At 51.6% G+C, this 20437-nt stretch overlaps 7 protein-coding genes across 7 annotated transcripts; 4 read left to right on the top strand and 3 right to left on the bottom strand.

The window, feature by feature from the left end:
- The first annotated feature begins 10175 nt into the window (after positions 1-10175).
- LOC116996038 (histone H1.11L-like) lies at positions 10176-10865 on the top strand. The gene has a single exon (XM_033059208.1). The coding sequence runs from the start codon at positions 10176-10178 to the stop codon at positions 10863-10865; it is 690 nt and encodes a 229-aa protein (XP_032915099.1).
- A 433-nt stretch (positions 10866-11298) lies between these two features.
- Positions 11299-11963, bottom strand: LOC116996098 (histone H2A-IV). Its single transcript, XM_033059270.2, has one exon. It carries the CDS (start codon positions 11959-11961, stop codon positions 11572-11574), a length of 390 nt encoding a protein of 129 aa, XP_032915161.1. The 5' UTR covers positions 11962-11963; the 3' UTR covers positions 11299-11571.
- A 328-nt stretch (positions 11964-12291) lies between these two features.
- On the top strand, positions 12292-12678 carry LOC116996100 (histone H2B 1/2/3/4/6). The gene has a single exon (XM_033059271.1). The coding sequence runs from the start codon at positions 12298-12300 to the stop codon at positions 12676-12678; it is 381 nt and encodes a 126-aa protein (XP_032915162.1). The 5' UTR covers positions 12292-12297.
- A 1374-nt stretch (positions 12679-14052) lies between these two features.
- LOC116996053 (histone H3) lies at positions 14053-14777 on the top strand. Its single transcript, XM_033059224.1, has one exon. It carries the CDS (start codon positions 14071-14073, stop codon positions 14479-14481), a length of 411 nt encoding a protein of 136 aa, XP_032915115.1. The 5' UTR covers positions 14053-14070; the 3' UTR covers positions 14482-14777.
- Positions 14778-16896: 2119 nt separating this feature from the next.
- LOC116996075 (histone H2B 5) lies at positions 16897-17324 on the bottom strand. Its single transcript, XM_033059248.2, has one exon. It carries the CDS (start codon positions 17295-17297, stop codon positions 16917-16919), a length of 381 nt encoding a protein of 126 aa, XP_032915139.1. The 5' UTR covers positions 17298-17324; the 3' UTR covers positions 16897-16916.
- A 302-nt stretch (positions 17325-17626) lies between these two features.
- Positions 17627-18083, top strand: LOC116996070 (histone H2A-IV). The gene has a single exon (XM_033059242.1). It carries the CDS (start codon positions 17632-17634, stop codon positions 18019-18021), a length of 390 nt encoding a protein of 129 aa, XP_032915133.1. The 5' UTR covers positions 17627-17631; the 3' UTR covers positions 18022-18083.
- Positions 18084-18466: 383 nt separating this feature from the next.
- LOC116995683 (histone H1.10-like) lies at positions 18467-19134 on the bottom strand. The gene has a single exon (XM_033058570.1). The coding sequence runs from the start codon at positions 19132-19134 to the stop codon at positions 18532-18534; it is 603 nt and encodes a 200-aa protein (XP_032914461.1). The 3' UTR covers positions 18467-18531.
- Between the last annotated feature and the right edge of the window lie 1303 nt (positions 19135-20437).

A 20437-nucleotide genomic window follows, 5' to 3' on the forward strand; every position in this document is an offset into this window, starting at 1 on the left:
GCTTCGTACGCGCCATCGCAAACCAGCACAGCCACTCCCGCACAGCTCACACCGCACTACCGCAGGCGCGCCGCGCTGCCACTATTTATAGCCCCAGGGCCCCGCCCATTGGCCGCCCGCGCGACGCCGGCCCACTCCCATTGGACGCTTCGCGCCAGCCCTGGAGAAGTCCCCGCCTCTGGGGGGGGGAAACGCGCCCGGTCCTCGCCCCGCCCCTACTCCCTCCGAACCTCGGCTTGCAGGGCAGAAGAGGGGCGACAGCACCGCTGGCGAGCAGTATGGAGCGGTCTCGCTGCCCGAGCTTAGGGCTCGCCCTCCTTTTTCCAAAGCCGCTCCGCTCGCGTTCATCTCCGGCCCCGTACCGCTGGCTAAAGCTGCCGCCGGCAGCCGCCTCCTTCCCCGACAGCTCGCGGATTCTTATCGCTCATTAGCCGTGTTCGGTTCGGGGCCGAGGCCGAAGGGATGAAGGCGCAGGCGGCAGCCGACTTCCCCGGCCGAGCCGAGCTTTCCCGGCTGCCGCCCGGCCCGGTGGAAGCGCCGCGTCTCCTGCGGCCAGCGCGGCCCGGTCAAGCGCGGGCTGCGAGCCGCGAGCGCCACCAATCAGCGCCCTTGTGGGAGGCGCGTGAGGCGGCCGGGCCTGCCCGCGGGGAGGCTCCGCGCAGTCCTCACTCAGGTCGGACCGAGCGCGACAGCAGCGCGGCCCCGGCTCTGCCCGCCCGTCTCTGGCCCGGCCGCTGCTCGGCGGCGGAGTGCGCGGGGCGCGGGGAAAGGGCGCTGGGGAGAGGGAGGCGGACGGGAGCCAGGAAAGAGCCACACTGGGGAGTTTATGCTCAGTGCTACCGGTTCTGCAGGACTGTGCAGCGAGGGCGTGAGGGAACAAGTGAGGGCATCAATCTCGGAGCATTTTGCTCAAAAAAAACCCCCAAACAACCAGAAAAACAGAAAAAAAAACAAAAACTGAAAACCAGAGCAGAAGGTTGTCTACAACCGCTTGTGCTTTAATTGCTCCCGGTTCATACCTTCATCCAAACACACAGCTCAACATGGAAACACCATGTACAAGCAGCCAGGATCAGATTTGTTTCAGGCGTTTGGAGACCACCGACTGCACTCGGTCGTCTAATCGGCTGCCAGCAAATCGTGAATATACCAAAATCGGGCTCCCAGGGATTTTTCAGCGAACAAATTATGAACGTTCACTTCTCAGTTGAAGTTGATGTAGAGCACATACTTTTACCGCAAACAATGCACGTCTCATTTTCCTTACAATTCACAATGCTTTCACGCCATAACCTCTCTTTTCCCGGAAAATACCTAAACGGGACAGCAAAGTACAGACCGCCATAGCATCAGCTCTCTTAATGGAAACATGTGCAGGAGGTCTGTCACAGGGCACAGGCGCAGATTGCTTCGATCTGGTGTATTTGGTGAGAGCCTTGGTGCCCTCAGGGACTGATGTTGTCTTGTGTGGGTGTTGAGTGAAAAGTGACTGTACGTGGAAGTTTCCTGTGTGTGGGAACTGCTGAAATAAAAGCTGTGTCCTATCTTGTGTGGAAGTATTGGACTCCTCCTCAGATCCTCCCCATCTCTCCATTTGTCACTGCCGAAATCTGTGGAATATAATACATCTGGGAAATAGCTATAAATAGAGAAACTCTTTAGTGGAACCTGCGATTATCAGGCTCAGGTCCAAATTACAGCAGGACCCTGACGGTCAGTCTGCTCACTCGCCACCTGCCTTCACCCTCAGCATTTCCCCACGCTGGTCCAGCACTCTCCATCTCCTCTCCGTGGCTGCAGCTGCAGCTTCGGGCACTGTGCACTCACAGGGCCATGGGAAGGACCTTGGAGATCGTGGAGTCCATGAGGGGCAGCTGAGGGGAAAAAGACATCTGAGGGGTTTGAGGGGCAGTTCAGGTGGAAAATAGTGTCTGTGAGGGGAAAGTGAGGGGAAAATTAAACCCTCGAGGGCACTGAGGGGAAATGGTGCCTGTGAGGTGACAAGGGACAAAGGGAGCCCATGAGAGGGTGGTAAAGCTCAGGCCAGAGCTGGAGGGAACCTCTGGCACAGCCCGCAGAGCAGGGACAGCACGGAGCTCTTCGTGTCCTTCTGCTCCTTGGGGCACAGGGGGGTCTGTACAGGCAGCACTGGGGCATCCAGCACTGCTCCTTGCAGCCGTCCAAACCCTCCTGCAGCCTTCACTGTGGGCACACTGTCACTCAGGAGCACTCTCCAACCCATCCCCTTCTGTCAGTGCCACACCTGTGCACAGATTTGGCTGTGAAGCCACACTTTGCCTTATTCACCACATCAGTTATCATTAATTGATCTTCTTCTTCTGTGTTATCTTCAGCTTTACAAGAACTGTTCCATACAATCTCTTAAGGTGAAAATACCTTGGCACAGGATGGAGAGGAAATTCCTTTTCTCAGTGACAGTATGAAGTGCTTTCTCTTCTCAAAACTATGGCAACCATCACTAAACATGACATAAACAAATATTTTACCAGGTAGCTTAACACTTTGCTTGCATATGATCTAGAAAATTTCATGGTCCCAGGATTTTTTAGAGGTTTTTGTTTGTTTGTTTGTTTGTTTGTTTGTATTTGTGGGGTTTTTTTCAAGAAGAGAAACTAAATAAAAACACTCAGCTTGGTGGATTTTTGCAGACAGGTCATCTCTCTGCTGCTGATTGCCTGTTAAAGTCTTCTCCCCTAATAGGCACTGGTGGATATGGTATTTTGCATGAGGAAAAAAGCTAAGGGCCATGGATAAAAATAGTGAGTAACAGCTAGGAAGGCACAATTATGAACAAGAAACAAACAGAAAAAACCCCACCAACAACAAAAAAACCCCTACAAGCAAACAACCCCTCCAAAAAACCCCAATAGATGAATAAAACCTCACCACAACAATAAAAAACTGTACACAAAAAAAATCGACCCAGGAAGTATAAATCAGTTTTTCTTTAGGAGTTGCTTACCAAACTGCATCTGCAAGAAGCAAAACCATAACAGCCCTCACTAACTAAAGAGTTAGTTTGATGTGTTTCTGTATAGAGCTGTAAACCAGTAAGCTGAACAGATTGCTCAGGGTGGATGTACCGACATGATACCAAGAAATGGGAGCAGCAAAGACAAATAAAAATTTGCACATTTCAGACAGGGATTTTAACATCCTTTTATTCCTACAGGAGCAGCCACATTTAACCAGTCTTGTTCCTCTCCTAACTTTTTCTGTGCTTTCAGATTTATGGAACAACTGATTCCCTGAACACAGAACGACATGTGGAAGGGACGTTGCCAGTTCCACATGATGGAAAACCCGACCCTGGTCCAGAAATGCAGAGCAAATATCCTTTATTCATCACAGTAACAGTGTACAGGCAGATTTCATTGATGTTCTGCTTGTACTTCTGCATCCAAGAGAACTCTGTTCCCATAAGGGAAACATGCTTCTTATTGGTTGGACATTCTCCCTTTTCCTCTGCCAGACTTGAATCAAATTTGTTTTTCAAGTTTTCTCAGAGTTGAAACTCTGCACTCCACCTACTGGTTTTAACACCTTGACTTTGGGGTTGCTTTCAGTCTCAGGTTTTACCTTCCATGCCCCTCTCACCATGTGCATTAAATATTAAAAAGGATCTTAGTAACTCGACTGATTGATTGATTGATTGATTGATTGATTGATCTGAACTGGCTCCTGAAAGTATCCTTTATCTGAGCTCAGAAGTTAACAGAAAATTTGTGGTCTGTCATGATCAAGGAACTATTTATCTCTTGCTTTGAACCAAAATTAAAATGTTGAAAAAAATCTGAGTATTTTTATGAGAAGGTACTTATTTCATTTTTTCAAAAAAGCAAGCTGTATCTGTGTAATACATAAATTTCCTGCCTAATGCCTACCATAACTCTACCCACAGATTTTTTTTATTTTGAGAGATTGTTGTTCTACCTGGTGCCTTTAAATATCTATGAATACAAAAATCTTTTGTCATGGGGAGGAGTCCTTTGCTGTAAACTAAACAGTAACTCTGTGACTTCAGTTATGGGGGGGTTTTTTGTACCAGAAGCACCCAAAAGTCAGAATTAGTTTATCTGTACAACATATGTGAAGTATCACTACTCAGTAGCACGAGAATTGGGAAGGGCTTGAGAAAATCTTGGAGTTACTGTGCAGACTTTGGCAGCCCCAGGTGAAAAACATGGAAATGGGGCTCTGCAGCTACAGGCTTCATGCTTGACTTGATCACCCTGCTTGGAGTATGCACATAGAGGCTGCACTCCTGCCTCCTCAGCTGCACCTGTGAGATGGATGTCTCCATATATCCTCCTGAGAAAACACTGAGAGTCAGTCCCAGTCAAGTTCACTCACATAGTGACAGTAATCACAAGGCTGAAGTACTGAAATTGATGGGTGTAAGATGTTCAGAAGGGTGAGGAAAGAAGGGTGGGGCAGGTTGTCTTCTATGCAATTAAAAGAAAAAAAAAAAAGAAAAAGAAAGTGGATTGATTGCAAAGAACTGTGTTAGAGAAACAGTGATGAACAGCTGAGCATTTCTGAGTAAAAAAACTAGAGGCCAAGCCAAAACAGGAAACCTCATGGTCAGTATTTGCCAAATGCCACCCAAAAGAAAAGAAGAAGGATGCTGATGAAGCCATCATAATCACATGATCCTGTTGGGGAACATCAATCAACCTGACATCTGCTGGAAATGTGGCACAGAAAGCCATGAGTTACCCAGGAGACTTCTAGAGCATGTTGAAGATATTTTTTTAATCCAGGTGAAAGAAAGTCCAACAGGAGGAGAAGCACTACTCAACCTGTTCTTGCCAATAAAATCTAACTATGTAATTTAAGAGGTCAAGAAACGTGGTAACCTGGGCTGCTGCCTGAGCCAAGACCTATCACAAATTTGAGGGATAAGGGCCAGGCAAACTACAGAGACAAGATACTGAATTTAGTAAATGTTCAGTTTCATAAGAAAATAGGATATGGAAACCCCTTGGAAACTGCTCTCAGGGATCAAGGAGAAGAACAGGCCTGAAAGTTATTTAAGGACATTTGTCCTATGGAGCAGGTGGACTTGATTCCCACATGTCAGAAAGCAGGCTAGGAAAGTAGAAAATCAATGTGGCTGAGTAAAGATCTTCTGGTCAAACAGAAGTGCAAGGAGTAAATGCACAGGCAGTGGAAGCAGGAACACATCCTGGGAAGAATACAGAGCACTGTCCAGGTGGGCAGGGATGGAATTAGAAAAGCCAAAGTACTTCTGTAACTGAATGTGGCAAAGGGATGTGAAGAGTAAAGAAGGCTTTTGTAGGTACACTGATCAGAAAAGGAGGACTAAATAAAAGGCCCTCCAGTAAAAGCAGACAGGAGATTTGGTGACTACTGGCAAAGAGAAGACTGAGGTACCCAACAAATTTTTTGCCTCAGTTTTCACTGTCCGTCTCTCTTTCCCATCTCCTAAGTTTGTGAAATTAAGGCATAGACTAGGGCAACGAAGTCCCTTCCTTACTGTAAGAAAAGATCAGATTCAAGACCATCTGAGGAACCTGACCATACAAAAATCCATGGCACCTAAGGGGATTCATCCCAGGACTTTCAGGGCATTAGCAGGTATAGCTGCAATACAGATTTTCAAAAAACATTTTCATCAATAACACGGTGGGATCGAGTGTACTCTCACCAAGTTTTTGGGTGACACCATGCTCAGTGGTGCCACTGATTCCCTGGAGGGAAGGGACACCATGCAGAGGGACCTTGACAGGCTTGATGAGTGGACCCATGAGAACCTCGTGAAACTCAACAATGTCAAATGCATGGCCCTGCAGCCAGGTCAGGGCCATTCCAAATATCAGTACAGACTGCAGGATGAGCTGATTGCAAGCAGCCCTGCATAGAAACACTCAGAGATATGGGTGGATGAAAATTTGGACATGAGATGGCAATGTGAAATTTGCTGCTCAGAGAGTCAGCTGTATCCTATTGCATAAAAAAAAAGCACAGCTAGCAGGTTGAGGGAGGTGATTCTCTTCATTCACTCCACTCTACTGAGACCTCACCTGGAGTACTGCATTTACCTCTCGGGCCCTCAGTACAAGAAAGACTTGGAGGAGGTCCACAGGAGGGTCATGAAAATGATCAGGGAGCTAGAACACATCTCCCAGGAGGAAAGGCTGAGAGAGCAGTGGTTGCTAGGCCTGGAGAAGACAAGGCTCTGGGCAGACCTCAGTGCAGGCTTTTGACATGTGAAGAGCACTTAGAAAAAAGATAGAGGAAGTCTTTTCACCAGAGCCTGTAGTGACAGAGCAAGGGGCAGGGGTTTAAACGTAGAAGAAGTTAGATTTAAATAGGTCCCAAGGAAGAGATTTTTCATTATGAAGGTGTTGTGACACACTGGAACAAGTTGCCAAGAGAAGTTGTTGATGCCTTCAATGGAAGATTTCAAGGCCACATGGGATAAGTCTTTGAGCAACCTGATCCAGTGAAAAATGTCTTTGCCCATGACAATGATGTTGGTCTAGATAATCTTTGAAGGGCCCTTCCAACACAAATCATGCTATGATTCTGTAGTGCACCATGTCACATGGGCTCATAGGAAGGAGCTTCCTGAAAGCACTTATCTCTACCAGAGTAAGACAAAAGGGAGTTATTGAATTCCTGACTGACTTTTGGAAAAATTTCATAGAATCATAGCATCATAAAATATGCTGAGTTGAATGGGACCCATCAGGACCATTGAGTCCAACTGCTGGCCATGTGCAGGACACCCCAGGAGTCACACCCTGTGCCTGAGTGTGTTGTCCAAATGCTTCTTGAGCTCTGTCAGACTGGTGCTGTGATCCCTGCCCTGGGGAGCCTGTTCCAGAGATCAGCCACCCTCTGGGTGAAGAACTTTGTCCTGACACCCAACCTAAACCTCCCCTGACTCAGCTTCATGGCACTTCTGTGAGTCCTGTCACTGGTCACAGGAGTGAAGAGATCAGTGCCTGCCTCTCCTCTCCTCTCCTCTCCCCCTCATAAGGAAGTTGTAGACTGTGACGAGTTCTCCCCCCAGACTCCTCTTCTCCAGGCTGAACAGAACAAGTGACCTCAGCTGCTCCTCATACAGCTTCTCCTCCAGACCCTCCACCATCCTTGTGGCCCTTCCTCATATCCTCTCTAATCACTGACTGTCTTTTTTACACTTTGGCAACAAAACTGCCCCCAGCACTCAAGGTGAGGCCACCCCAGCTCAGAGCAGAGGGGACAATCCCCTCCCTTGCCTGGCTGTGATGCTGTGCCTGATGACCTTAGGACAGGGTTGTCTCTCCTGGCTCCAGGGCACTGCTGGCTCATGTTCAACTTGCCATCAACCAGGACCCCCAGGTCCCTTTCCATGGCACTGCTTTCCAGCATCTCATCCCTCAGTCTGTCTGCACATCCAGGATTGCCCTGTCTCAGGTGCAGATTCCAGCACTTGCCCTTGTTAAACTCCATATGGTTCATGATTGCCCATCTCTAATTTGTCAAGGTCTCTCTGCACTTGAGGGAGTTGACAACTCCTCCCAGTTTGGTGCCAATGGCAGACTCAGTATTCCTTGGAGCCCTGCATGTCAGTGGCTAACAAAGACATTGAAGAGAATTGGGTGGGGATGGAGCCCTGCAGAACCCCACTAGTGACAGCCTGATGTTACCCAGTCTCTCTAACTCTTTGTGCCTGACATGTGAGAACCAGTCTGGCCAACACATCAGGCCCTTGGCTCCCTGCAGAAGGGAGTGTCTGATTACAATTACCCTTCTTTTCCTCAGAACAGAGGAGGTCTTGATGTGGGGTACAGGGGCTGTTGGTTTAGAAGGTCCCTCTATCTCAGAAGGGCTCACTTCAGTTGTGTGCCCTTCTATTTCCAGGGCCTCATGCCTGTTGTAGAAAGTGCCAGTTCCTACTTGTGATGTTTTCAGCAGGAGGAGGAAACTCCTCCTGGTCCATCGCTTCCAAATATCTCTGTCCACTGTGTTTAAAAATGTTCTGTTACCAGAAGGACCAAGGAAATAATTTCCTGTGTTCCTGATCTATCAAACAATCAGCCCAAGGCCAATTGGTATTTAATAAATGCTCTGTTTGCTTTACAACTTCTTTTAATGGGAAAATAGAAGGCAGAAATAATTTTGTTTTTATTGAGCACATCATAATATTTGAAGCAATGATTTTTTTAAAGCAAGTTTACCCATTAATTAAAGGAATCAAACTTATTTCTCCTTCCCTCCTCCACCTGAAAAAACTTTTCAAGATCTCTATTTCCTTCCTTAATTAGCTTAAAAATAACTGTCTATGTGGTTGTGAAAAACAAAATTTTAAAAGTCCAGATAGGTGGTCAAAGTTGAGGAGGGATAGGAAAAGGAACTTTTAGGAAAGCACATAGAATGCTCCAGGAATGTGCTGCTACATCAGGTGAAGTAGGATAGAGGCCTAGCCTGAACCCAGGAAAATGTATTTGCAAACATTCAAGAGAATTTAAAGGTAAAGGAACTAGTGACTCGAAGTGATTAGAATGGATTAAGATACAGAATTCGAAGGAAATTTGTATACTACAGAAATGTCTCCCCAGTGGGGTGTATCCTTCCCAAGAGATTCACTCCTGTGCCAATGTATGTCACAACCTGAAATTCACAGTGGATTCAGCTGATGAAAATACCGTGAAATACAGAACCAGGACATAACCAAATCCACCTCAACTTCACCTTTATCCTCTCTCATATGATGTTTTTCTGCTGGCTCTCTTCCCTAGAAAAAAGCCTCTCTGAAATGCCACCACATCTCCTGAGAGTCTTTATGTACACCCCAGTCAAGATAATCCAGTACTGCTGACAAGTTCATAAAACTGACACCATCATCATCAAAACTTCACAAGACAGTGTGTAATATTTTACTATCAAAAGATAAAGTGCAAGGAGACAAATAATTGCATTTAAAATCATATGAATCAATCACCAGGGTCTCCAATTCTTCCCCACAGTGTTCTACAAATATTCAAACATGACTATCCATTTGCTATCCAACTCAAGAAAAAAATCATTTTTATGTACATTCAGTGTATCCCACATCACAGCAGTCAAACACTAGGAAAAGCCATATCATTGCTTTCCTTGGCAGTTCTGAGGAGAAAATTATTTGCTTGTCACTTGAGTTATATTATTTCATTAAAGAAATGCCTGCAGCTTTACATCTGTTTTTCATGATGAAAACATGTATACTGTATTTTATTTTATTTTGTTTGTCTTGTAGTAAAATTGTTTATTGTGGCTGACAAAATTCCTGAATTATAATGTAAAAGTAAGCAGAAAAATAAAAACTACCTTAAGGACATACAAATAAATTGGTTTATCTACTGTGCACCAAAAAAGAAATATTTTGGAGTAAAAATGGGAATATAGTTCATTAAAATATTAATACAAAGGCGCACAAAACCGGGGGGTCAGAGAAGCAACTTATTCTATGTGTTACACTGGGACTTTAAAGACAGCTGAATATTTAAGAGAGCTGCTTTTTAGGTAAATGGTTCTGGTGAAAAATATCTTTCTGTTACATTTTACCATGTCCTACTAGAACTAAAAACGGCACTGTGTGCAAAGGTTTCATTATTTTGAAGAGATGGTGCCGTTTTACGGAAAACAAATCATAACCCAGATACAGAGCCGAGTGACTACCTTGTGTTACTTGCATCTTTTCAAAGGTAATTTATGCTAAAATAAGGCCCCGATATTACCCCCATTTTGCAGCACCTCGAAGAAAAACCCTCTCAGAAACACGTCTGCGATGTCACTGAGACGGTGGGGTCAAAAGCAAAGTTTTCATTCAAAAGGAGAAATAAAAATCTTACAGTCCAGCCAGTCATACAATCACCAAACTCGGGAATTACTGACTTGCCTGAAACTCATTTCAAGTCTCGGTTAAAAGAAATGTCGCAGGACAAAAATATCCTCTGTCCTCAGCAAGAATGCTAAGAAACGGGGTGCCGGGATCCAATTTTTTCCAAGAAAAAAACACTTTTTGGAGAGGGAAGAAACACAGGGAGGGCGGCAGAGAGCGGGGCGGGGGGCGGGGCGGGCTCGGGAGCGAACCAATCAGCGCCCGCCGCGCTGCTATAAAAGGCGGCACCGCCGGTGCGGCCGCAGTCGCGCCCGCCGCAATGTCGGAGACCGCGCCCGCCCCCGCCGCTGAGGCAGCGCCCGCCGCCGCGCCGGCCCCCGCTCCGGCCAAAGCTCCTGCCGCCAAGGCCGCTGCCAAGAAGCCGAAGAAGGCGGCGAGCGGCTCCAAAGCCCGCAAGCCCGCGGGGCCCAGCGTCACCGAGCTGATCACCAAGGCCGTGTCCGCCTCCAAGGAGCGCAAGGGGCTCTCGCTCGCCGCGCTCAAGAAGGCGCTGGCCGCCGGCGGCTACGATGTGGAGAAGAACAACAGCCGCATCAAGCTGGGGCTCAAGAGCCTCGTCAGCAAGGGCACCTTGGTGCAGACCAAGGGCACCGGCGCCTCTGGCTCTTTTCGTCTTAACAAGAAACCGGGAGAAGTCAAGGAAAAGGCTCCCAGGAAGAAAACTGCAACAGCCAAACCTAAGAAGCCGGCGGCCAAGAAGCCCGCCAGCGCCGCCAAGAAGCCCAAGAAAGTTGTGACAGCGAAGAGCCCCAAGAAGGCAAAGAAGCCAGCGGCCAAGAAAGTAGCCAAAAGCCCGAAGAAAGCCGCAAAGACTACCAAGCCCAAGAAAGTGGCGGCAGCACCGAAGAGCCCAGCTAAGGCAAAGGTGTTAAAACCCAAAGCAGCCAAGCCTAAAGCCGCAAAGGCAAAAGTGGCCAAGGCAAAGAAGGCAGCGCCCAAGAAGAAGTAACTCCCTCATTGCGTGAAATCCTTGAGCTTCACTTACAAACCCAACGGCTCTTTTAAGAGCCACCCAAATTTTCTTTAAAAGAGCTGAAATCCGGTTTTGAGGGATAATATGCTTTTGTGTAACGAAGAGGGTTCGCGAATTTAAACGCTGGAATAGCTTTTAAACAATCCGTATGCAGAGAGAAAAGGGATATGCACAAATACATCAAATATTCATGCCAGGGGCACAGGATGCAATAAAATGGAAGCTCTTCAGAAATAGTGATGAACAAGAGTAAAACGCACATAGGAGCAATAAAACACCACAGGATAGAATCAGTTTTTTTAATATCTTAACTACATTTAACCACCACATGAGAACAGATGACAGCATAGCAGAATAAAGACGAAGTGGTGAAGCACATTAAAAAAAGCATCTTTATGTTAATGGGCTATGTTGTGTTTAATATTAGATGCCTGCTACTGTAGAATTCACAGAATTCTAGGTCGGCAAGACCAAGTCTAACTTATGCTCCAACACCTCAACTACAGGATGGCACCAAATGCAATGTGTTAGAATGGCGAAAAGAAAGGCGCTAATAAAAACTGTAGTAGTTGCAAGGTTTGTAATAATTAAAAGCAATTCAGCTCTTTACTGAGAATGTGGGTGGCTCTTAAAAGAGCCTTTGGGTTTCTCCTGGTAACTGCAGGTCTTCGGTCGTCAGCGCTCACTTGGCTTTAGCCTTGTGGCTGTCGGTCTTCTTGGGCAGCAGCACAGCCTGGATGTTGGGCAGTACGCCGCCCTGCGCGATCGTCACCTTGCCCAGCAGCTTGTTGAGCTCCTCGTCGTTGCGGATAGCGAGCTGCAGGTGGCGGGGGATGATGCGCGTCTTCTTGTTGTCGCGGGCCGCGTTGCCCGCCAGCTCCAGGATCTCGGCCGTCAGGTACTCCAGCACGGCCGCCAGGTACACCGGGGCGCCGGCGCCCACGCGCTCCGCGTAGTTGCCCTTGCGCAGCAGCCGGTGCACGCGGCCCACGGGGAACTGCAGCCCGGCCCGCGACGAGCGCGACTTGGCCTTGGCGCGCGCCTTCCCGCCCTGCTTTCCGCGCCCGGACATCGCAGCGATTCAGCAACGGCAACAACAGCTACCGCAGGAAACTCCGAGACAACCAAGCAGACGCCTGGGCAGCGCTGAGCCTGCCTTTTATACAACTCCGGCGGATCGGAAAAAGCCACTTGTGATTGGCTGCGAAGGACGATGGTCTCACAGCCAATAGCAAAGCGGATCGAGAAGTGTCCAATAGAATCTCGGCGCCGCACGCAAGCCGGAGCAGAGCCAATAGCGATGCGGCCGTGCCGGCGCCGCCGCTATAAAGGCGGCTCTCGTAGGAGTGCGAGTGTTGTTTGTTGCTCCTCTTTATAATTGTCGAGTGAGTGGCGTGAGGTTGCAGTGATGCCCGAGCCGGCCAAGTCCGCCCCTGCGCCCAAGAAGGGCTCCAAGAAGGCAGTGACCAAGACTCAGAAGAAAGGCGACAAGAAGCGCAAGAAGAGCCGTAAGGAGAGTTACTCCATCTACGTTTACAAGGTGCTGAAGCAGGTGCATCCCGACACAGGCATCTCGTCCAAGGCCATGGGCATCATGAACTCCTTCGTCAACGACATCTTCGAGCGCATCGCCGGCGAGGCGTCGCGCCTGGCGCATTATAACAAGCGCTCCACCATCACGTCGCGGGAGATCCAGACGGCCGTGCGGCTGCTGCTGCCCGGCGAGCTGGCCAAGCACGCCGTGTCCGAGGGCACCAAGGCTGTCACCAAGTACACCAGCTCCAAGTAGGCGATCTCCGTTCTTTCAAACACTTGACCCAAAGGCTCTTTTAAGAGCCACCCACCTTTTCAGTAAAAGAGCTGATATTCTGGGGTTTTTCAGAAGGGGACTCGCGAGGGAAGTACGTAGTTAAAGGAGTGAAATCGATATAAATTTTACAAAAAGCAGACTTTTTAATGTGTGGGAATTTCTACATTTGCTTCAACGGAACAGCGGGCTTTCATAAATAGCTTTATATTCTTATGAGCCCACTTTTCAGGCACATACACATCAGGAACGGCGGGTTAGAGAATACTGTTGGTGGTCTCAAAAAGGCCAAAAATAAGTGCTCGCACCGTTTGTACGTGGTATTTTCGGTTAAGCTACGCTAACGGCAGGCTGCATCGGAGACATTTGCAGCACAGGCGGTTCCAAACGAACCTCTGGTCTTGGTGTTTCAGTTACTTGTGTCTAAGCAAAACGCTCCAGGATAGAGGCCTCTGCCCCCTCGTTACCCCAAATGTGTTATCGCAGGTGCCCAGGGAAGCAAAGCACAACGCGTTCTCCCACCGGCCTGCGCAGATGCCGCCCAGGTATTGCAAAGCACAGGCTCCCCAGTGTGGCTCTTTCCCGGCTCCCGTCCGCCTCCCTCTCCCCAGCGCCCTTTCCCCGCGCCCCGCGCACTCCGCCGCCGAGCAGCGGCCGGGCCAGAGACGGGCGGGCAGAGCCGGGACCGCGCCGCTGCCGCGCTCGGTCCGACCTGAGTGAGGACTGCGCGGAGCCTCCCCGCGGGCGGGCCCGGCCGCCTCACGCACCTCCCACAAGGGCGCTGATTGGTGGCGCTCGCGGCTCGCAGCCCGCGCGCGCGCTTCACCGGGCCGCGCTGGCCGCAGGAGACGCGGCGCTTCCACCGGGCCGGGCGGCAGCCGGGAAAGCTCGGCTCCGCCGGGGAAGTCGGCTGCCGCCTGCGCCTTCATTATTTCGGCTTCAGCCCCGAACCGAACGCGGCTAATGAGCGATAAGAAATCGCGAGCTGTCGGGGAAGGAGGCGGCTGCCGGCGGCAGCTTTAGCCAGCGGTCCGGGGCCGGAGATGAATGCGAGCGGAGCGGCTTTGGAAAAAGGAGGGCGAGCCCCAAGCTCGGGCAGCGAGACCGCTCCATATTGGTCGCCAGCGGTGCTGCCGCCCCTCTTGTGCCCTGCAAGCTGAGGTTCGGAGGGGGCAGGGGCGGGGCGAGGACAGGGGGCGTTTCCCGCCCCAGAGGCGGGGGCTTCTCCAGGGCTGGCGCGAAGCGTCCAATGGGAGCGGGCCGGCGTCGCGCGGGCGGCCAATGGGCGGGGCCCTGGGGCTATAAATAACGGCAGCGCGGCGCGCCTGCGGCAGTGCGGTGTGAGTGGTGCGAGGGTGGCTGTGCTGGTTTGCGATGGCGCGCACGAAGCAGACAGCGCGTAAATCCACGGGCGGGAAGGCGCCCCGCAAGCAGCTGGCTACCAAGGCTGCCCGCAAGAGCGCGCCGGCCACGGGCGGCGTCAAGAAGCCGCACCGCTACCGGCCCGGCACGGTGGCGCTGCGCGAGATCCGGCGCTACCAGAAGTCCACGGAGCTGCTGATCCGCAAGCTGCCCTTCCAGCGCCTGGTGCGCGAGATCGCGCAGGACTTCAAGACCGACTTGCGCTTCCAGAGCTCCGCCGTGATGGCGCTGCAGGAGGCCAGCGAGGCCTACCTGGTGGGGCTCTTCGAGGACACCAACCTGTGCGCCATCCACGCCAAGCGCGTCACTATCATGCCCAAGGACATCCAGCTGGCCCGCCGCATCCGCGGGGAGCGCGCATAAATTTCCTGTTTTAGGCCACATAGACCCAAAGGCTCTTTTAAGAGCCACCACATGCACAATTAAAAGAGCTGTTGCGCTTTTCGGGGGTGTAGTTGTTAAATAAGGGAAGCGTGGTCGAGGCGTTGAATCTTTGTAGGTATTGTTACGTAAATCTTAAGACACGCTTAATACGTAGAAAGGGTTTTTTTTTAAGCTACTATATGCATACTAAGTTGAGGTTTTAGAGGCGGTCTAAAATGTATGATCGGGAAATACCTAACCGCCCATTTGGACAATGCTGGAAATTTAATTTCTCAAATGAAGGCAATAGGAAAATCATGTTGACGAAAATACCACATCTTTAAATATAGGAAAAATCTTCCTCAAAACCACTACAGCAGTCTTAAGTATTTACAAAACGCGTTAGCAACCCAGTAGTAAAGGAATTGACTAAATTTTCCCCTTTATCCTCCCACAACAAATGATATGATGCTTAAATCAGTGCCACAGCTCTTTTTCATTGTGCATGTAGTGGCTCTTAAAAGAGCCTTTGGGTCTATGTTGGTTGCCTCAATGCCTGGCCAAGCAGAGCTGCGGCAGGAGACTCAGGCGCGCTCCCCGCGGATGCGGCGGGCCAGCTGGATGTCCTTGGGCATGATAGTGACGCGCTTGGCGTGGATGGCGCACAGGTTGGTGTCCTCGAAGAGCCCCACCAGGTAGGCCTCGCTGGCCTCCTGCAGCGCCATGACGGCCGAGCTCTGGAAACGCAGGTCGGTCTTGAAGTCCTGCGCGATCTCGCGCACCAGGCGCTGGAAGGGCAGCTTGCGGATCAGCAGCTCCGTAGACTTCTGGTAGCGCCGGATCTCGCGCAGCGCCACCGTGCCGGGCCGGTAGCGGTGCGGCTTCTTGACGCCGCCCGTGGCCGGCGCGCTCTTGCGGGCAGCCTTAGTGGCCAGCTGCTTGCGGGGCGCCTTCCCGCCCGTGGATTTACGCGCTGTCTGCTTCGTGCGCGCCATCGCAAACCAGCACAGCCACCCTCGCACCACTCACACCGCACTGCCGCAGGCGCGCCGCGCTGCCGTTATTTATAGCCCCAGGGCCCCGCCCATTGGCCGCCCGCGCGACGCCGGCCCGCTCCCATTGGACGCTTCGCGCCAGCCCTGGAGAAGCCCCCGCCTCTGGGGCGGGAAACGCCCCCTGTCCTCGCCCCGCCCCTGCCCCCTCCGAACCTCAGCTTGCAGGGCACAAGAGGGGCGGCAGCACCGCTGGCGACCAGTATGGAGCGGTCTCGCTGCCCGAGCTTGGGGCTCGCCCTCCTTTTTCCAAAGCCGCTCCGCTCGCGTTCATCTCCGGCCCCGGACCGCTGGCTAAAGCTGCCGCCGGCAGCGGTTTTCTTCCCCGCCAGCTCGCGGCTTCCTGCCGCTCAGTAGCTGCGTTCATTTTGGGGCCGAGGCAGAAAGACTGAAGGCGCAAGCGGCAGCCGACTTCCCCGGCGGAGCCGAGCTTTCCCGGCTGCCGCCCGGCCCGGTGGAAGCGCCGCGTCTCCTGCGGCCAGCGCGGCCCGGTGAAGCGCGCGCGCGGGCTGCGAGCCGCGAGCGCCACCAATCAGCGCCCTTGTGGGAGGCGCGTGAGGCGGCCGGGCCCGCCCGCGGGGAGGCTCCGCGCAGTCCTCACTCAGGTCGGACCGAGCGCGGCAGCGGCCCCGGCTCTGCCCGCCCGTCTCTGGCCCGGCCGCTGCTCCGAGGCGGAGTGCGCGGGGCGCGGGGAAAGGGCGCTGGGGAGAGGGAGGCGGACGGGAGCCGGGAAAGAGCTACACTGGGGAGCCTGTGCTTTGCAATACCTGGGCGGCGACTGCGCAGGCCGGTGGGACCGCTTTGCTTGCCTGGGCCCCTGCTGTAACACATTGGGGGTACTGATGGAAAGCAGGTATCTATCCTGAAGCCTTTTGCTCCAAATCATAGGAGTAAGAATAGCGCAGGATGAGCTGAAAACGCCTGTGCTGGAAATGCTCCCGGTCCATAGTGTGTCCTGTTAACATACCTCAGTAGAGAAACAGCACATACCAGCGCCCGGGAACAGTTGTTTCGCTATTTTAAATGAAGCCCCCGACAGCACTTATTTTTGTCTATCCCGTCCCCGCCACGCACACACAATGTATATATATCAGAAAGGATGCCTAAGTTTTTTGAAGCGATTTATGAACACCCTTGGTAATGCGGAAGCAGATGCAGGACCGTAGCCGTTCACCGTAAACATTGCAAACCCTTTTTTTCTTTAAGAACACGTTCTTATTACACCCTAACTACAGCTTTCCCTTTCAGCTTTGTCACTGGAAACAAAAAATAAACGGGACAGGTAAGATCTCGCCAAAGAATCAGCTCTTTTACTGAAAAGGTGGGTGGCTCTTAAAAGAGCCTTTGGGTTGAAAGTTTTGTACTAAAGACGCAGGAATCGGCCTACTTGGAGCTGGTGTACTTGGTGACAGCCTTGGTGCCCTCGGACACGGCGTGCTTGGCCAGCTCGCCGGGCAGCAGCAGCCGCACGGCCGTCTGGATCTCCCGCGACGTGATGGTGGAGCGCTTGTTGTAGTGCGCCAGGCGCGACGCCTCGCCGGCGATGCGCTCGAAGATGTCGTTGACGAAGGAGTTCATGATGCCCATGGCCTTGGACGAGATGCCCGTGTCGGGGTGCACCTGCTTCAGCACCTTGTACACGTAGATGGAGTAGCTCTCCTTGCGGCTCTTACGCCGTTTCTTGTCGCCTTTCTTCTGAGTCTTGGTCACCGCCTTCTTGGAGCCCTTCTTGGGCGCGGGGGCGGACTTGGCTGGCTCGGGCATGGTAGCGAATCAACGCACTGCTACTACACTGACAACCTCTCCGATGAAGAATGAACCGCTCGCCTGCGCATTCTCTTATTTATAGGACGGTTATGCAAATGAGGGTTTCCTGTAGCCTAAGCTGTTATTGGCTGAGGAAAGTACGTGCAGTGATAGCGCAGCGTCCTTCATCGCCATTGGTCACATTTGGATCCCCGCACCCATTGGCTGTTTCAGGCACATCCTTGTCTCAGCCAATCCAAAGTCGCTCGTTCCCCTGAAAAGGCATATAAGGCCGACCTCAGAACTTCGGCTCATTGTGTACTGCTCACAACTCTGGTTGGGCAACTTCACCATGTCCGGGCGCGGAAAGCAGGGCGGGAAGGCGCGCGCCAAGGCCAAGTCGCGCTCGTCGCGGGCCGGGCTGCAGTTCCCCGTGGGCCGCGTGCACCGGCTGCTGCGCAAGGGCAACTACGCGGAGCGCGTGGGCGCCGGCGCCCCGGTGTACCTGGCGGCCGTGCTGGAGTACCTGACGGCCGAGATCCTGGAGCTGGCGGGCAACGCGGCCCGCGACAACAAGAAGACGCGCATCATCCCCCGCCACCTGCAGCTCGCCATCCGCAACGACGAGGAGCTCAACAAGCTGCTGGGCAAGGTGACGATCGCGCAGGGCGGCGTACTGCCCAACATCCAGGCCGTGCTGCTGCCCAAGAAGACCGACAGCCACAAGGCTAAAGCCAAGTGAGCGCCGAGTACTAAAGGTCGTGAAGTTTTATTACAAGAAACCCAAAGGCTCTTTTAAGAGCCACCTACAAATTCATAAAAAGAGCTTGAGTTGCATTAGGGTGGTAAAAGCCCACAGAGGTTTTGAAATGCCTTGTCTCAGACGTTTCTGTAGTCAATGCCAGACGCAGCTCCGTGCACACACGTCACCAACCCCACGCTTACCCCGCTTTGGTGTCGAGCTGACAGCGGTTCTAGGAACCAGCTCAGCTCTTTCGCAAGAAATCCTGGCTCCCTGTGGACATTATGAAATCCACCAAGGCGTTGCAACCCTCCCCGTTTAAATCGCTCCTCCGCTCTGTTCCCTGATTCAAACGGGGTATTCGCCAGCAGATCCTGCACACACCTCCCCCTTTCTCTCCCCAGAACGGCGGCAGCCACAGCGTTTCAGCCTATTTAAGAGAATGTGAGTGGCTCTTACAAGAGCCTTTGGCCTGAAAGCGAATTAAGATTATTGCCCCGTGAGGCTGGGTTACTTCTTGGGCGCTGCCTTTGCCTTGACTGATTTGGGCTTGGCTGCTTTGGGCTTCACCGCCTTCGCCTTAGCCGGACTCTTCCGTGCTGCCACCACTTTCTTGGGCTTGGTAGTCTTTGCTGCTTTCTTGGGACTCTTGGCGGCTTTCTTGGCTGAAAGCTTTACTTTCTTGGGGCTCTTCTTTGCTGTCACCGCCTTCTTGGCGGCGCTGGCGGGCTTCTTTGCCGCCGGCTTCTTAGGTTTGGCTGCAGCACTTCTCTTCTTGGGAGCCTTTTCCTTGACTTCTCCCGGTTTCTTGCTGAGGCGGAAAGAGCCGGAGGCGCCGGTGCCCTTGGTCTGCACCAGGGTGCCCTTGCTGACGAGGCTCTTGAGCCCCAGCTTGATGCGGCTGTTGTTCTTCTCCACATCGTAGCCGCCGGCGGCCAGCGCCTTCTTGAGCGCGGCGAGCGAGAGCCCCTTGCGCTCCTTGGAGGCGGACACGGCCTTGGTGATCAGCTCGGTGACGCTGGGCCCCGCGGGCCTGCGGGCTTTGGAGCCGCTCGCCGCCTTCTTCGCGGTGGCCCTGGCGGCGGGCGCTTTGGCCGGGGCGGTCTCGGCCATGACCGGCGGTAACGGGAGGGCTGCGCAGGGGCGGCCCCGCGGAGCCCCTTTTATACAGCGCGGCGGGCGCTGATTGGCTCCGCCCGGCCGGCCCCGCCCCCTGCCCCGCGCTCATTTCCGTGTTTCTGCCGGTGGAATGGAATGGGAGTTTTTATTCGCTATTTTATCTATCTCGAAATTGTCCTTTGTACACGTCTGTGAGGCCATAGGCGCGCTGTTTTTCACCTGTTGGTGTCTTGTCGCGAAAAAGTTGGCTTTGAGTAGCTAGGGGACAAGAAATCCCGAGTTCTGCCACCAGATTTCGAGAATGTGAAAGTTTTGTTTTTCTCTGTACATCAGATATTCTGCTTTAAAGTTAACGTGAGTCAGAAAACTCAGTATTAATATTCAGAGGGTCCTTTCTGCATTAGATAAGAAAACAAACAGTTAGAATTTCATTCTTCAAAATAGAACAATTTCAAAGAGAGTGAGGTAGTACAAAGCTGTGCTGTTGCTTCTATCGAGGTTTATCCCTCTGGCTACTGTGAAACTCTCAGGCATATTTTTTCCCTGTATTTCCGAACATACAGTTTTCTATGCATGAAGCATTAGACAGTATATACTTTATCCCCCTCAGAATGGGCTATGCTCTTTGAAATACTTTCCTATTGTTAATGTAACAAAGGGCTCTCCAGTATTAGTGGAATATTTTGGGCCTGACGACCATAGATTAAAAAGTTTATGTTACACCACACAGCTTCATGTAAGTCTCTAGTGCACAGAAACGGACCACACTCTAAATAGAGCACAGAGTGCTAAATCTGTAAAATCTGTCCATATGACTCACTAATATGGGGGGGAAAATTGACAGAGCTTGAGTCTGCAAGAGATGTGAGAGCACTATTCTATTTGTATTTTGATCTGAAGCTGAAAGAAAAATCACAATTTTTTTCTCCCTACTCTTTTTCCGTGTTGCAGATCATGTCACAGCAGTTTCCATACATAAAAGCTTTGGCTGCAGCACAAAGTGAGGCAAAGCTCTTTATCCACATTGTGGTGACTGCCCCATTAGCACACATGAATTCTGACCAGCTACAACATTGGGAATAGTTTTGTGTCTCTGTCAGGAGTTCCTAATTCGTTTAGCTTGAAGTTTAATGGCCATCAATAGTTTAGCAGTGTCAGATTGCAGCATTTACACCTCATGTAAACAAACTGCACTTGAGTAGTTTGGATATGATGCTGACCAGTTATGATCAACTTCCTTTTTCTACAAGATGAAAAATCTGTGAGTGAAAAAATACCACCTCACTCCTCTATTTCA

Source organism: Catharus ustulatus, chromosome 4 (assembly GCF_009819885.2).
Source record: "Catharus ustulatus isolate bCatUst1 chromosome 4, bCatUst1.pri.v2, whole genome shotgun sequence".
Classification (NCBI taxonomy): domain Eukaryota; kingdom Metazoa; phylum Chordata; class Aves; order Passeriformes; family Turdidae; genus Catharus; species Catharus ustulatus.